This window comes from Coturnix japonica, chromosome 2 (genome assembly GCF_001577835.2).
Source record: "Coturnix japonica isolate 7356 chromosome 2, Coturnix japonica 2.1, whole genome shotgun sequence".
In the NCBI taxonomy this organism is placed as follows: Eukaryota; Metazoa; Chordata; class Aves; order Galliformes; family Phasianidae; genus Coturnix; species Coturnix japonica.
The window spans coordinates 134,286,003-134,299,407 of NC_029517.1; the positions used below are offsets into that span (position 1 = coordinate 134,286,003).

At 50.8% G+C, this 13,405-nt stretch overlaps 2 protein-coding genes across 2 annotated transcripts in view; one reads left to right on the top strand and one right to left on the bottom strand.

Moving 5' to 3' along the window:
- LRRC14 (leucine rich repeat containing 14) overlaps positions 1–10,066 on the top strand; it is an 18,277-nt gene extending 8,211 nt beyond the window's left edge. The window contains 2 exon segments of the mRNA XM_032442601.1: positions 7,624–8,018; positions 9,922–10,066. Of these exon segments, the coding sequence (XP_032298492.1) occupies positions 7,624–8,018; positions 9,922–10,061 (535 nt within the window). The 3' untranslated portion in view covers positions 10,062–10,066.
- A 2,702-nt stretch (positions 10,067–12,768) lies between these two features.
- The window catches only part of C2H8orf82 (chromosome 2 C8orf82 homolog), a gene marked incomplete at its 5' end in the record, with an annotated part of 7,744 nt that continues 7,107 nt past the window's right edge, over positions 12,769–13,405 (bottom strand). The window contains one exon of the mRNA XM_032442602.1: positions 12,769–13,299. Within this exon, the coding sequence (XP_032298493.1) occupies positions 12,827–13,299 (473 nt within the window). The remainder of the gene's footprint in view (positions 13,300–13,405) is intronic.

The window sequence follows — 13,405 nt, forward strand, 5'->3', positions numbered from 1 at the left end:
GGGAGGCATCCTTCTAGAAGGGGGATGTTCTGGGACAATACCTTTGAGGCAGAAGAACGTGCTCTTCTTTTTGAGTTTTTCTCAGAAACTAGTTGCTTCAAAGCCATATTTTCCCAGGTAAGTAGTCATTCTGGATGCACACATTCTAAAGGAATATAGCCTATAAAGACCTAAGTTTTAAGATGGAAATGTAATGTAATTTAATTAAAATTGGATTTGTAAAACAAAATACTACTATTGAGTTAAAATCTCATTGGACGCAGCCCACGCATACTTGTCCATGGTATTGCGTCTGTGCCCTCACAAAGCTTGTACTTAGGTAGGACACAACAGTGGGAAACATAAGAAAATAGCCCATGGGACTTTCTCACATGTGCTTGTTTGTTTTCGCCTTCATCTAATTAAGTGATTTCATTCCGAGCTGATTGGGCAGAGGTTCTGGGTTTTAATTTCCTGTTAGTTCCCGTATACGAATGTTCGCCCTCTAAAGTCGGATTCTGCCGCTGACCCAGTTTGGATACCTGCTGATTGGAGTTGTATTAATGAACTTGTGTGCATTCTGGTCCTCTCTACCAGAGGGCCATCTTCAGATGTGTTGTGCCTACAGAAAGATGGCCTAAGTGAGGCAATATATGTCATAATATCTCAGTTATCTCGCTCACCAAGTTACGACAAGACTAAGTTTACTTGGTTACAGACAATTAAGTCCCGTTCAGTGTTCGGTATGAGCAATTCCTATAGATTGCTGCTTAAGTTGCTTGTGATCCGGAGTTTAATGTACATGGCGTGCTCTCACTCTCTCGGATGGTGTTATGGGAGGGAGTTCTAGATGTGAGGGTTCCTCCATAAGAATAGTGTCAACTCTCGTTGAGCGGTGTTGGGCGATTGGTCGTTGTTGCTGATAATGGAGAGAAGTTGATCTTCTTCGTGATCTCCTTGTCTATGGGGTCTTTGGATCCAGTCGGTATGGGTGCTCCATATAAGGGGTGTGTGTGGCTTAGGTATGAGTTGAGCGTGGACCAGCACCATACTCAACCATGCGGTTGTTGGCTCAATAGAGCTCCTTTGTGATCTATGCTGATGTATTAGGGACTATGTATATAATGTGTTTTAGCTGAGAGCTTATGGGTCTGGTAGTCTTGGGTTCTTTGTGACCATATTGAGTGTCTCAATACAGACGTAGTGACACTCCTAATCTTTCCTTATTGGTGTTGGTATCTCTCTTCGTGTTCTGCTAAGAGATGCAAGACTTAAATCTGCTAAGACCCAAGATGCGTTTGCCGTTGTGGAAGTGGGTTCTCATATAGGTATCTGTTGCTAGTTTAGGTGGGACTCTCTCGCTCGCTCGCAGTATAGAACTGTCACCGTCCTCGCTACTCTGCCTAACCTGTTGGTCAGTAGGATGACTAGCGCTCGTTTTTAGTGTTAGGGTTTTTTCTTACCTATCTAATGATGGAGACCTGGTCAATGGCTGGTTTATCTGTTTGGTTTTAAGCTGCTAGTTCTTTAATCTCACTGTCCCTTTATCACCCCAGTCTCAACGTGACATCTCTGTGCAGGATATCGCGCGCCTTGGTGCGCTGTGGGGCAAGGGATGAGGGGTGCGTCAAAGAGCTTGGCCCGCAATGGACGCTAGATGGGGGGCGGATACGGTGCTGAGGGTAGACCTTGAAGGCTTTGGGGCCCACTATCCACACATGAGGAGTTTTGATAATCTCCACTTCGTTGTCGATTGGAGCCAGGTGGCAATACCGCTAGCTCGCTCAATTTGGGGTGTAGAAATGGTCTGTTAAGATTCTTGCATTACTAAGATGTATGGTGGTGGGTGCTGCATCATAGGGGGTCATTACTGGGGGCCACTTGCGGATCCGTATGAGACCTTGGAGTTGGGTCATGCCTGGAATGTGTATGCGACTATATTTGTGCACCTTCAAGTGGGGTCTTGTGAGGTGGGCTCAGGGTTGAGGACGAGTCCCAGTTCATAACCTCTGGGTTAAGCTGTGTGTTTCTTGGCTGGATCCATATGCTGAAAGATTGCCGGATGCCTTCTGCATTAGTGATTGTGGTTGCTGAAGGGGCGGGATATGCGAGGAATGTGTGATAGTGATCTGCGAGGACTTGAGCATCGACTACATAAGATGCTTTGCCGTTGTGGGTTCTATTTCACTATGGTAGGTTTTTTGTATCTGTTTTATATAGGACAGTCCTGCGTTCTGGGTTTTATGGCGTCGCGGAGCAAGAGAATCCCAGTTCAAACGCTCGTTTTGTGCAGCTCGAGTTGGTGGGGTATTGAGAAGAGATGCGAGCTGGCGGTGTAGTTGCACTGAGGAGATGTTTATTTTGTGGACCGTTCATTTTTGCGCTGCATCTCGCGCTGGACTCATGCGGTGTTGCTATAGTGTGGACTCTTTGCGTGATTACCCAGTGTAATTTAGGAGGCCTTGATAGTTGGGAGCTCGTACTGTGGCTGGGTGTTGGACGCTTTCATATCTTTGCTGTAAGGTCTTTAGGATTGTAGGTCAATATGGTTTCTGATGGACTGACGCACCAATAGTATATACATAAACCGTCGGATTGTTGATCTCATAGTTGGTGGTGGAGAGTGGCTTGTAGCTTCTTGGCTTAAGTTTTGCGTGGTTTGTTGATATGTGTGGATTATATTTTGACGTAGAGGAACGTTGGGATTCCATGAGGGCCTTTGAGTTGGGTCTACTGTGAGGTACGTGACGGATTCTTTCCTATCTATATGTGTGGTGTGCTGTAAGGAGTGGTAAGATTTGCGTTTGTGTAGTCTTGCGAGTGAGCTGGTTTGTACCACCAATTACACGCAATTGGCCACTCAGCTTCAGCTCTTTGTGGTGGGATATAGAGGGGATTGTTTTTAGCGAGTTATGGTGCAGGCCAGAGATTTTGGGGGTCATGATGCTGGGACCCAATCCAGATGCGCACAATAGAGTTCATGTCAATTATGGATGCATGGGTAGAGAGATTATGAAACCAACTCGTCAATCCCAGATGGCTTGGCGTTAGTATGGGTGTTTTGGTGCCATCAAGTTAGTGTAGAGAGGAAGCATGGTTGACCTTCCGAAGTCATACATTAACCCCGCTTTTTCCAGGTAATAGTTAGCCTTTTGTGTTATGAAGGGTGGTTCATAAAAACTTTACTGGGCGAGAGCTATGCCTGAATGGGGAGTTTTAGTGCTTGTATTGCTGCCCATAATCTGCAGTTCGTGGCGCAATACTCAGTGTCTACATGTTGAGACCTTTGAGGGATTTCGCCAGTAGTAGTCTAGCACAGGGTGGTCTAACGCTAGTGGTCTTCTCATAGTGTGAGTTCCTTGGGCCATACATGTGCCTATTTGTGGGTGGCGCTGTTACATCGGGCGGACATAGAAGGGAAGCATCGCCAAAATTGGCCTCGTGTCGATATGTGTATGTTGTTTTATTGCCCATTTACGTGTGCCGAGTCCCGCTGTATTATTAGTCGCCGTGAGAGATATGGAGGCATTTGCGGATGTCTGTTGGGGGAATTTTCCATAATGCGGTGTCTCAGAATGACTAATATATAGATGGTCTTTATGCATAATCGGTTGCGTCTTTCGGTGATCCCCTACTTAAGACAGGCTCTCTTTTGTGGTTGGGGCGGGTTGCTATGGGGCTTATTGACCTTCTATGTGTAGAAGTATTCTCATACGTTATTCCTTACATATTGGTTCTTTTGTGTCTTGGTGTAAGATTGAGGAACCTCTCTCCATGTGTATTTTTAAGTTCTGTGTTGAACCGTTGCTTCTTATAGGAAGAGATGGAGAGAATGGCTTGCTCTAAAGGTGGCCTATCGTTACGTGTTTCATGGAAGAGGAAGTAGATGCATTTTGAGTATGGTGATCACTATATGGTGGCTTTCGAACGTATCCATTATCTGATAGTGCCCATGTGCAGTTTGTGTGGATGTGAACTCCTTTCAGCACTAGTAGGATAATATACAGCCACAAATAGATTCCTTGGACAATTAATTACTCTATGGCGCGTAGATTGGTTCTTTATTGAATTATTTGTGAAAATTCGAAGGGAGGAGTCACTTTTGATAATTATTACTGCTCTAACAGTATCTTTCCCCAGTATACATCGACCGTTCGCTCGTATAGTGTGTAGAAGATCAGTGAAGAATTGGCGTGTGTATAGGATGGGGAGGTTGTTTTCTCGAGTGTTCGATGTAATTTCATGAGATTGTAGAATCTATGGGGAGTGCCTTTTTAGAGCATTTCCCAATAAGTAGGCTTTGAGATGTAGAGACATCTTCAGTATGAAGGATAGAGGTTTATTAGTGGTTAACCCTATCTATAGCGAGAGGTTCTACGTTGGGTTGTACACGGTGAGGAGGTATCCCTGTGTTCAAACGCTGCTTACGCTGTATTGAGTGAGAGATATTTAGGCAATTGACTTTTTTGATCATTTATAGGATTTTATGTGTGTGACTGGGGGGGAGAGTCCTGGACGAGACGCTAGTGTATGGGTAGATTGATCTCGGGGCTTGGAACTTGTCGCTCTGAGATTCTTACAGAAGGCCTTGAGTTAGGGTCTACTGTGTGGGGAGTAACATTCGGGCGTACGTTTCTAACATCTGGATGGATTTGCCTATTGCAGTTCCTTTTTTCTATGGTCGTGTTCTTGAGTGTTAGGTTAGTTCTCGTGGTGATCCTAATTCCAGTCTGCAAAGGGAGACCCGTCTGCTGATTGCGCGGAGTCTGGCAAAGAATGCCTTTTGTTTATACGTAGTTATGGGCGCAGATTTTGGGTCAGTTATGACTTTGTAATAGGCGTGTAACTTTGCATGGCTAGATGGGGTTGGTTATCTGAGGTGTAAATATTCTGGGGGATACTATTGAGATGAGTTGATCCCCCATAGTATGGCTCCTTCTGCAAGTGGTTATGTGCGGAGAGATATCATTGAGATACATCTTTCATAATCTGGCGCGTCCCGTTGGTGTGTACGGTGCAGGACTATCGCAACCAGCAAGATCCCAGTGTCATATAAGGATATCACTCTGCTCTAGACATCTCGCGAGCTCTCCAGGGTGAGGAATATGGGCTCTAATAATTGGAGTGAGCTTAGATTTAATGCGTCAGGAGTCAAATTGATTGACTGTGGCGTTTAGAGAATGAACTCGGACTGAGGGGTGGGTACTTTGAAGTGGTCTTGGGATTCGCCCATTAGATGCCAATGTCAATGTGATGGCGCCCTCATACGAAGTAGGGAGTGGGCTTCTGTAGTATACAAAAACACTCAAACATACACAAAACAAAAAAGCTTTCTGGTCGGCCTGGTTATCTGTTTTGATGGGTCATAGATAACTGGATATGCCAACCACTTACCCCATCCCCTCCCCCCACCCCCATTGAAGAAGCTTTTTATATACCATCTGACTCTTCTCCTGTATGGCAGTCCATGCTGTTCTTTTGGGTACTGTCACTGCCACCAGTGACAAGAGACCAGTTTCTATTCCTCAACTCCCCTCATGAGGAAGCTGTAGGCCACCATGAGGCCAGAACACACAAAGCTGACTGTTGTCTCTGTGCTGTCAGAATAGAGTAGGAGAGGATCATATTTCAAGGGACAGTTTCGCTTAATTCCTTGCCACAGAGTTAGTACGCGCATGCGCGCTAACCTGTGCCCCAATCGTGTTTGGCCAATTTGGCCATAGTTATATCATGGTTGATAGGTACAATCTATGTGGGGGCTGGACATGTGGTTTGGTTCAATGATTGGTGTAGCTTGGTGACTTTGGGTGCAAAAGATCCAAAACAATTAATGGCCTGTTTGTATCCCATGGTGTGTGGTACATGAATGGAACATGAGAATGGGAGAACAATTTTTCTGTATGGTAGGTTGAGGGACCTTGTTTCTATTACTGTCTTGTGAAGTTTTTGGTAAGTTGCCTTCTTATGGGGTCTTGGACCTTCTTAGTTGGGCTTTGGACCTTTCTTAACTGAGTATAGAGATGATACATATGGTGATAGGAGTGAGGATGATATTATACCTCTAAACTGATCTAACACCTCTATTGGCTCTCCATGAGAGTTGCAACTCTTGTTATTTATGTTTCTTGGCTTTGTGTGGCTTTAGGTGTGGTCTTATTGAGGGGCGTCTTATTTAGTGCGAGTTCTCTTGTGTTTCCGGTCATAGGATTCCAAGCATGAGTGGGTGAGGAAATCAGAATCATACAGTATGGCCTACTAGGCGTTGCTTAGAGTGAATTTAAAACGTAGGACTGCGTGGAGAATCAAAAGGGGCATAGATTCGCGCCAGTTCAATACAGTTTTGGGTGGTTTGTGGGGGTATGGGTCTATTGGGGGGGATTGCTTATGGAGGGCTGTCTAATCTTATACTCCATTTCGGGATGGTCTTATTGCTCGGCTCGTACTCTGAGAGAATCCGCAACGCTCCATCTGATGAGCAACACCTATTGCAATTTTCATATAGTAACTTGGACGGTCACAAAGCCCGGATAAGAGACACCATAGATTTGACCCACAGCCAGAGCCACCCATAGATTGACCCCCATGTTCTCTGCCCCCCAGGTCCTCCATGTTCCCATTACAAGGCTGGAGCTCCCCTATTGCCACCTGTGCCCCAACAGATTCTGCTGTTCCTGTCCCACCAGCCCCATAGACACCCCATAGGACCACCCCATAGATTGACCACACCCATAGACACCCCATAGACCCCAGAGATATGACCTACAGCCCCATCTAGAACACCCCATAGGACACCCCATAGATTGACCCACGACCCCATAGCACACCCCACAGATACGCCAAAACGACACCCATTAGACCCCCCATATATTGACCCACAGCCCATAGACAGCCCCATAAGACCCCATAGATTAGACCCACAGCCCATAGACACCCCATAGACCCCATAGATTGACCCCCATAGTTCTCTTGCCCCCTTAGATATGACCCCATATGCTTCTCCTCTTCTTGGCCCCCCAGGTCCCTCCATTTGTCCCATGTACAGGCCTGGAGCTCCCCTATTGCCACCTGTGCCCCACAGATCTGCTGTGGTCCTGTCCCACAGCCCCACTAGGACCCCATAGACCCCATCAGATTGACCCACAGGCCCAATAGACACCCCATAGACCCCATAGATTGACCCACAGCCCCATAGACACCCCATAGACCCCATAGATTGACCCACAGCCCCATAGACACCCCATAGACACCCCATAGATTGCCCCACGCCCCACAGACCCCATAGATTGACCCACAGCCCCATAGACACCCCATAGATTGACCCACACCCCATAGACCCCATAGATTGACCCACAACCCCATAGATACCCCATAGATTGACCCACACCCCATAGACACCCCATAGACCCCATAGATTGACCCCCATGTTCTCTGCCCCATAGATTGACCCATATCTTCTCCCCTCTGCCCCCCAGGTCCCTCCACGTCCCATTACGAAGCCTGGAGCTCCCCTATTGCCACCTGTGCCCCACAGATCTGCTGTTCCTGTCCCACAGCCCCATAGACACCCCATAGACCCCATAGATTGACCCACGCCCCATAGACACCCCATAGATTGACCCATATCTTCTCCCCTCTGCCCCCCAGGTCCCTCCATGTCCCATTACAAAGCCTGGAGCTCCCCTATTGCCACCTGTGCCCCACAGATCTGCAGTTCCTGTCCCACAGCCCCCACACATCGACCCTAAAGAAGCTGGATGTGAGCGGCCACGTCCTGCCCCCGTCCCTCCTGCCCCATTTCCTCCATCTCCTCCACGTTCTCTCCCCGACCCTACAACACCTGGATGTGGGGCACTGCGGGATCCGGGACCCACAAGTGCCGCCCCTATTGACCCCATTGAGGAGCTGTAGGGTCCTGTCCTACCTGGGACTCTATGGGAACCCCATGTCGGCCAATGGGGTCAAGGTGCTGCTGGAGGGGACCCTCCCCATAGCGACCCTAAAGAGGGTGGTGTATCCCTGCCCCATAGATTTACAGCAAGGTGAGTGACGGCCCCATAGATGGACAGCCCTGCCCCATAGAGTGACAGCCCTGCCCCATAGATCGACATCCCAGCCCCATAGAGTGACAGCCCTGCCCCATAGATTCACATCCCTGCCCCATAGATTCACATCCCTGCCCCATAGATCGACAGCCCTGCCCCATAGATCGACATCCCAGCCCCATAGATTGACAGCACTGCCCCATAGATTCACACCCCTGCCCCATAGATTGACAGCAAGGTGAGTGACAGCCCCATAGATCGACATCCCTGCCCCATAGATTGACACCCTGCCCAATGATTGACATCCCTGCCCCATAGATTGACACCCTGCCCCATAGATTCACATCCCTGCCCCATAGATCGACTGCCCTGCCCAGAGATCGACAGCCCTGCCCCATAGATCCACAATCCCTGCCGCCATGAGAATCCTTTATTATTATACATGTTCAATATCGGCTTCCCCGAGACCGGTACTTGAAGTATCCACTAGTCCACATCCCTGCCATAGATCCCACACCCCTGCCTCATAGATCGACATTCCTGCCCCAATTAGATCGACACCCTGTTCTCCATAGATTGACGATCCCTGCCCATAGATCGACATCTCCAGCCCATAGATCGACATCCCATCGCCCCCAATAGATTGGGACAGGCACTGCCATAGATTCACACCGCCTGCCAGACTCTAGATTGACACTTATGCACCTGCCCCATAGATTCACATCTTGCCCATAGATCGACTGCCCTGCCCGAGATCGACAGCCCCTGCCCCATAGATCCACATCCTGCCCCATAGATCACCATCCTGCCCCATAGATCCACACCCTGCCCCATAGATGCATCCTAGCCCATAGTCGATCAGCCCTCCCATGATGACATCCCTGCCCCATAGTGACATCCTCGCCCCATAAGTGACGCCTCTTGCCATAGATCAACATTCCTGCCCCATAGATCGACAGCCCTGCCCCATAGATCGACAGCCCTGCCCCATTAGATCAACATTCCCTGCCCCATAGATTGACAGCCTGCCCCAATAGATTGACATCCCTGCCCCCATAGATCGACACCCAAGCCCCATAGTGATTCCAGCCCTGCCCCAAGTTCACAGCACTGCGTCATAGATCGAATCAGCACTGCCCATAGATTCGAGACAGCAACTGCCCATAGATTGAAGCCTGCCCATAGATGGATCATGCCCTGCCCCACAGATCGACAGTCCCTGCCCAAGAGATCGACGCTCTCCTGCCCCATAGATTGATCAGCCCTGCCCCATAGATACCTCCCTGCCCCATATGAACAGCCCTGTTCCCCATAGATTTCACAGCCCTGCCCCATAGATTCACATCCCTGCCCCATAGATCGACAGCCCTTCCCCATAGATTCACAGCCCTGCCCCATAGATTCACAGCCCTGCCCCAATGATTGACATCCCTGCCCCATAGAGTGACATCCCTGCCCCATAGATCGACAGCCCTGCCCCATAGATTCACATCCCTGCCCCATAGATTTACATCCGTGCCCCATAGATCGACATCCCTGCCCCATAGATTCACATCCCTGCCCCATAGATCGACATCCCTGCCCCATAGATCGACATCCCTGCCCCGTAGAGTGACATCCCTGCCCCATAGATCGACATCCTTGCCCCATAGATTGACATCCTTGCCCCATAGATCGACAGCCCTGCCCCATAGATCGACAGTCCTGCCCCATAGATAGATATCCCTGCCCCATAGACTGACATTCCTGCCCCATAGATGGTGGTGTCCATCCTGCCCCACAGATTCACCTCCCTGCCCCATAGATTCACAGCCCTGCCCCATAGATCGTGGTGTCCATCCTGCCCCATAGATCGACTTCCTGCCCCATAGATGCTGATATTGTCCGTCCTGCCCCATAGATCCCGATGCTGACGATGAAGCCCCATTGTCGGCCCTACAGGACGAGCTGCGGGGGATCCTCCGTGGGGCTGGGAGGGATGAGGACACGTGGACCTGCAGCGTCCTACAGCAGGGGGGGGGGGACTTCTTTGGGATGTAATGGGGTCAGTGGGGCGGGTATGGGGTCATTGGGGTCTATGGGGCAGATATGGGGTCAATGGGGCAGGTATGGGGTCAGTGGGGCAGGTATGGGGTCAGTGGGGCAGATATGGGGTCAGTGGGGCAGATATGGGGTCAATGGGGCAGGTATGGGGTCTATGGGGGCAGAGATAGGGTCAATGGGGCAGTTATGGGGTCAGTGGGGTGGATATGGGGTCAGAGGGGCAGATATGGGGTCAATGGGGCAGTTATGGGGTCTTTGGGATGTAATGGGGTCAGTGGGGCGGGTATGGGGTCATTGGGGTCTATGGGGCAGGTATGGGGTCAATGGGGAAGATATGGGGTCATTGGGGCGGGTATGGGGTCAATGAGGCAGATATGGGGTCAGTGGGGCTGATATGGGGCAGGCATGGGGTCAATGGGGCAGATATGGGGCAGATATGGGGTCAATGGGGCAGATATGGGGTCAGAGGGGCAGATATGGGGTCAATGGGGCAGTTATGGGGTCTTTGGGATGTAATGGGGTCAGTGGGGCAGATATGGGGTCTGTGAGGTCTATGGGGCAGATATGGGCTCAATTAAATAGGTATGGGGTCAATGGGGCAGGTGTGGTGTGAATGGGGCAGATATGGGGTCAGTGGGGCAGGTATGGGGTAGATATGGGGTCAGTGGGGCAGATATGGGGCAGATATGGGGCAGAAAGGGACAGATGTGGGGCAGATGTGGGGTCAGTGGGGCAGATATGGGGTCAATGGGGGCAGATATGGGGCAGAAGGGGACAGATATGGGGTCAATGGCAACAGATATAGGGTATATGGGGGCAGATATAGTGTCAATGGGGGAGATATGGGGTCAATGGGGGCTGATATGGAGTCAATGGGGCAGATATGGGGTCAATGGGGACAGATGGGGCAGATATAGGGTCAATCGGGACAGATATGGGGTCAATGGGGGAGATATGGGGTCAATGGGGGAGATATGGCGTCAATGGGGGCAGATATGGGGTCATTGGGGCAGGCATGGGGTCTGTGGGGTCTATGGGGCAGATATGGGGTCAATGGAATAGGTATGGGGTCAGTGGGGCAGGTATGGGGTCAATGGGGCAGATATGGGGTCAATGGGGCAGGTATGGGGTCAATGGGGCAGATATGGGGTCAATGGGTGCAGATATGGGGTCAGTGGGGCTGATATGGGGTCAGTGGGGCTGATATGGGGTCAGTGGGGCAGATATGGGGTAAATGGGGCAGGTATGGGGTAAATGGGGCAGATATGGGGTCAATGGGGGCAGATATGGGGCAGATATGGGGTCAGTGGGGCAGATATGGGGTCAGTGGTGGTAGATATGGGGCAGATATGGGGTCAGTGGGGCAGATATGGGGCAGATATGGGGTCAATGTGGGCAGATATGCGGCAGATATGGGGTCATTGGGGCAGATATGGGGTCAATAGGGCAGATATGGGGTCTATGGGGTGGGTGGGGCCAGCTATGGGGTGACACTGTGTATCCAACATGGCTATGGGGCTAAAGGACGGCTGCTGTGACTCTATGGGGTCTATGGGGTCAATGGGGACATTGGGGACATTGCTATGGGGTCTATAGGGTCAATGGGGTCTATGGGGACATATGAGGACACTATGGGGGCTATGGGGACACTATGGGGTGTATGTGGACACTATGGGGTCTATGGGGTCAATGGGGACACTATGGGGTCTATGGGGAGACTATGGGGTCTATGGGGAGACTATGGGGTCTATGGGGTCACTATGGGGTCTATGGGGACACTATGGGGTCAGTGGGGACACTATGGGGTCAATGGGGTCAATGGGGACCCTATGGGGTCTATGGGGACACTATGGGGTCACCCCATAGGACATTGTCCCCCCAAGTGACAACACAACACCGTGTGGGTTCCAATGGTTTAATATCCTATAGGGGCACTTGGGGGTCACTCCCACCCCATAGAAATAAAGGGGACATCTGTGGGTCCTATAGGGTCCGTCCCATCCCCACCCCATAGGATACGGGGTCAATGGGGTCCGTCCCATCCCACCCCATAGGATATGGGGTCAATGGGGTCCGTCCCATCCCACCCCATAGGATACGGGGTCAATGGGGTCCGTCCCATTCCCACCCCATAGATTCAGCCATCCCTCCCACCCTTACCCCATAGGCTATGGGTCTATAGGGGATCTGTGGGGTCTATAGGGATTCTATGGGTCTATAGGGTCTATGGGGGGTCTATGGGGCCAACAGGGAGTCTATGGGGTCTATGGGGGGTCTATAGGGTCTATGGGGGATATATGGGGTCTATGGTGGGCCTATGGGGTCTATGGGGTTCTATGGGGCCAACTGGGGTCTATGGGGTCTATGGGGGAATCTATTGGGTCTATGGGGGATATATGGGGTCTATGGTGGGTTTAAGGGGTCTATGGGGTTCTATGGGGCCAACTGGGGTCTATGGGGCCTATGGGGGTCTATGGGGTCTATGGAGGGTCTATGGGGTCTATGGGGTGGTCTACGGGATCTATGGGGTTTATGGGGCTAACACGGGGTCTATGGGGATCTATGGGGTCTATGGGGCCAATATGGGATCTATGGGGTCTATGGTGTCTATGGGGCCAATATGGGATCTATGGGGTCTATGGTGGGTCTATGGGGTCAATGTGGTCTATGGAGGATCTATGGGGTCTATGGGGTCAATGGGGTCTAGGTTGGGTCTATGGGGTCAATGTGGTCTATGGGGGAATCTATGGGATCTATGGGGTCTATGGGGCCACCATGCGCTCCCTGTCGCCCCATAGCCGCCCCATGTCCCTTAACGTCCCCAATAGGGGATGCTTCAACTCATAGCTCCTCCCGCCCCACACCAAATGGGTCGGGCTCTCCCCATCCCCTGCCCCATAGCGGAACCCATCGCCCCACAGCTCCACCAAGGCCGACGTCACCAGCCCCACACCCCCTCCCCCTTTAGGTCCCGGATGATAAACCCTCCCGTTGTGGGCCCAGTAGGTCAACGTGTGGGGCAGGAACGGGGTGGTCAGGCTCCTCCCGCCCCAGTTATAGGACAATAAAGGGCCTTTATCCCCTTCCAGGACCCCATTGAACACTATGGGCAGGTCCTGGCAGCGCACGTAGTTGCGTTCGGGGCCGCAGTGGGACACGAAGGGGAAGGAATCCACATAACGACCAGTGACATTGGGGCGGAGGTGGCGGAAGAAGAAGGACAGGAAGCGCTCGTCTATGGGGAGATAATTAGAGGTAATTAGCTTAATTAGGTTAATTAGGGGGTAATTAGCTTCAATAGGGGGTAAAAGGGGGGGGAAATAGGTTAGTTAGGGGGTAAT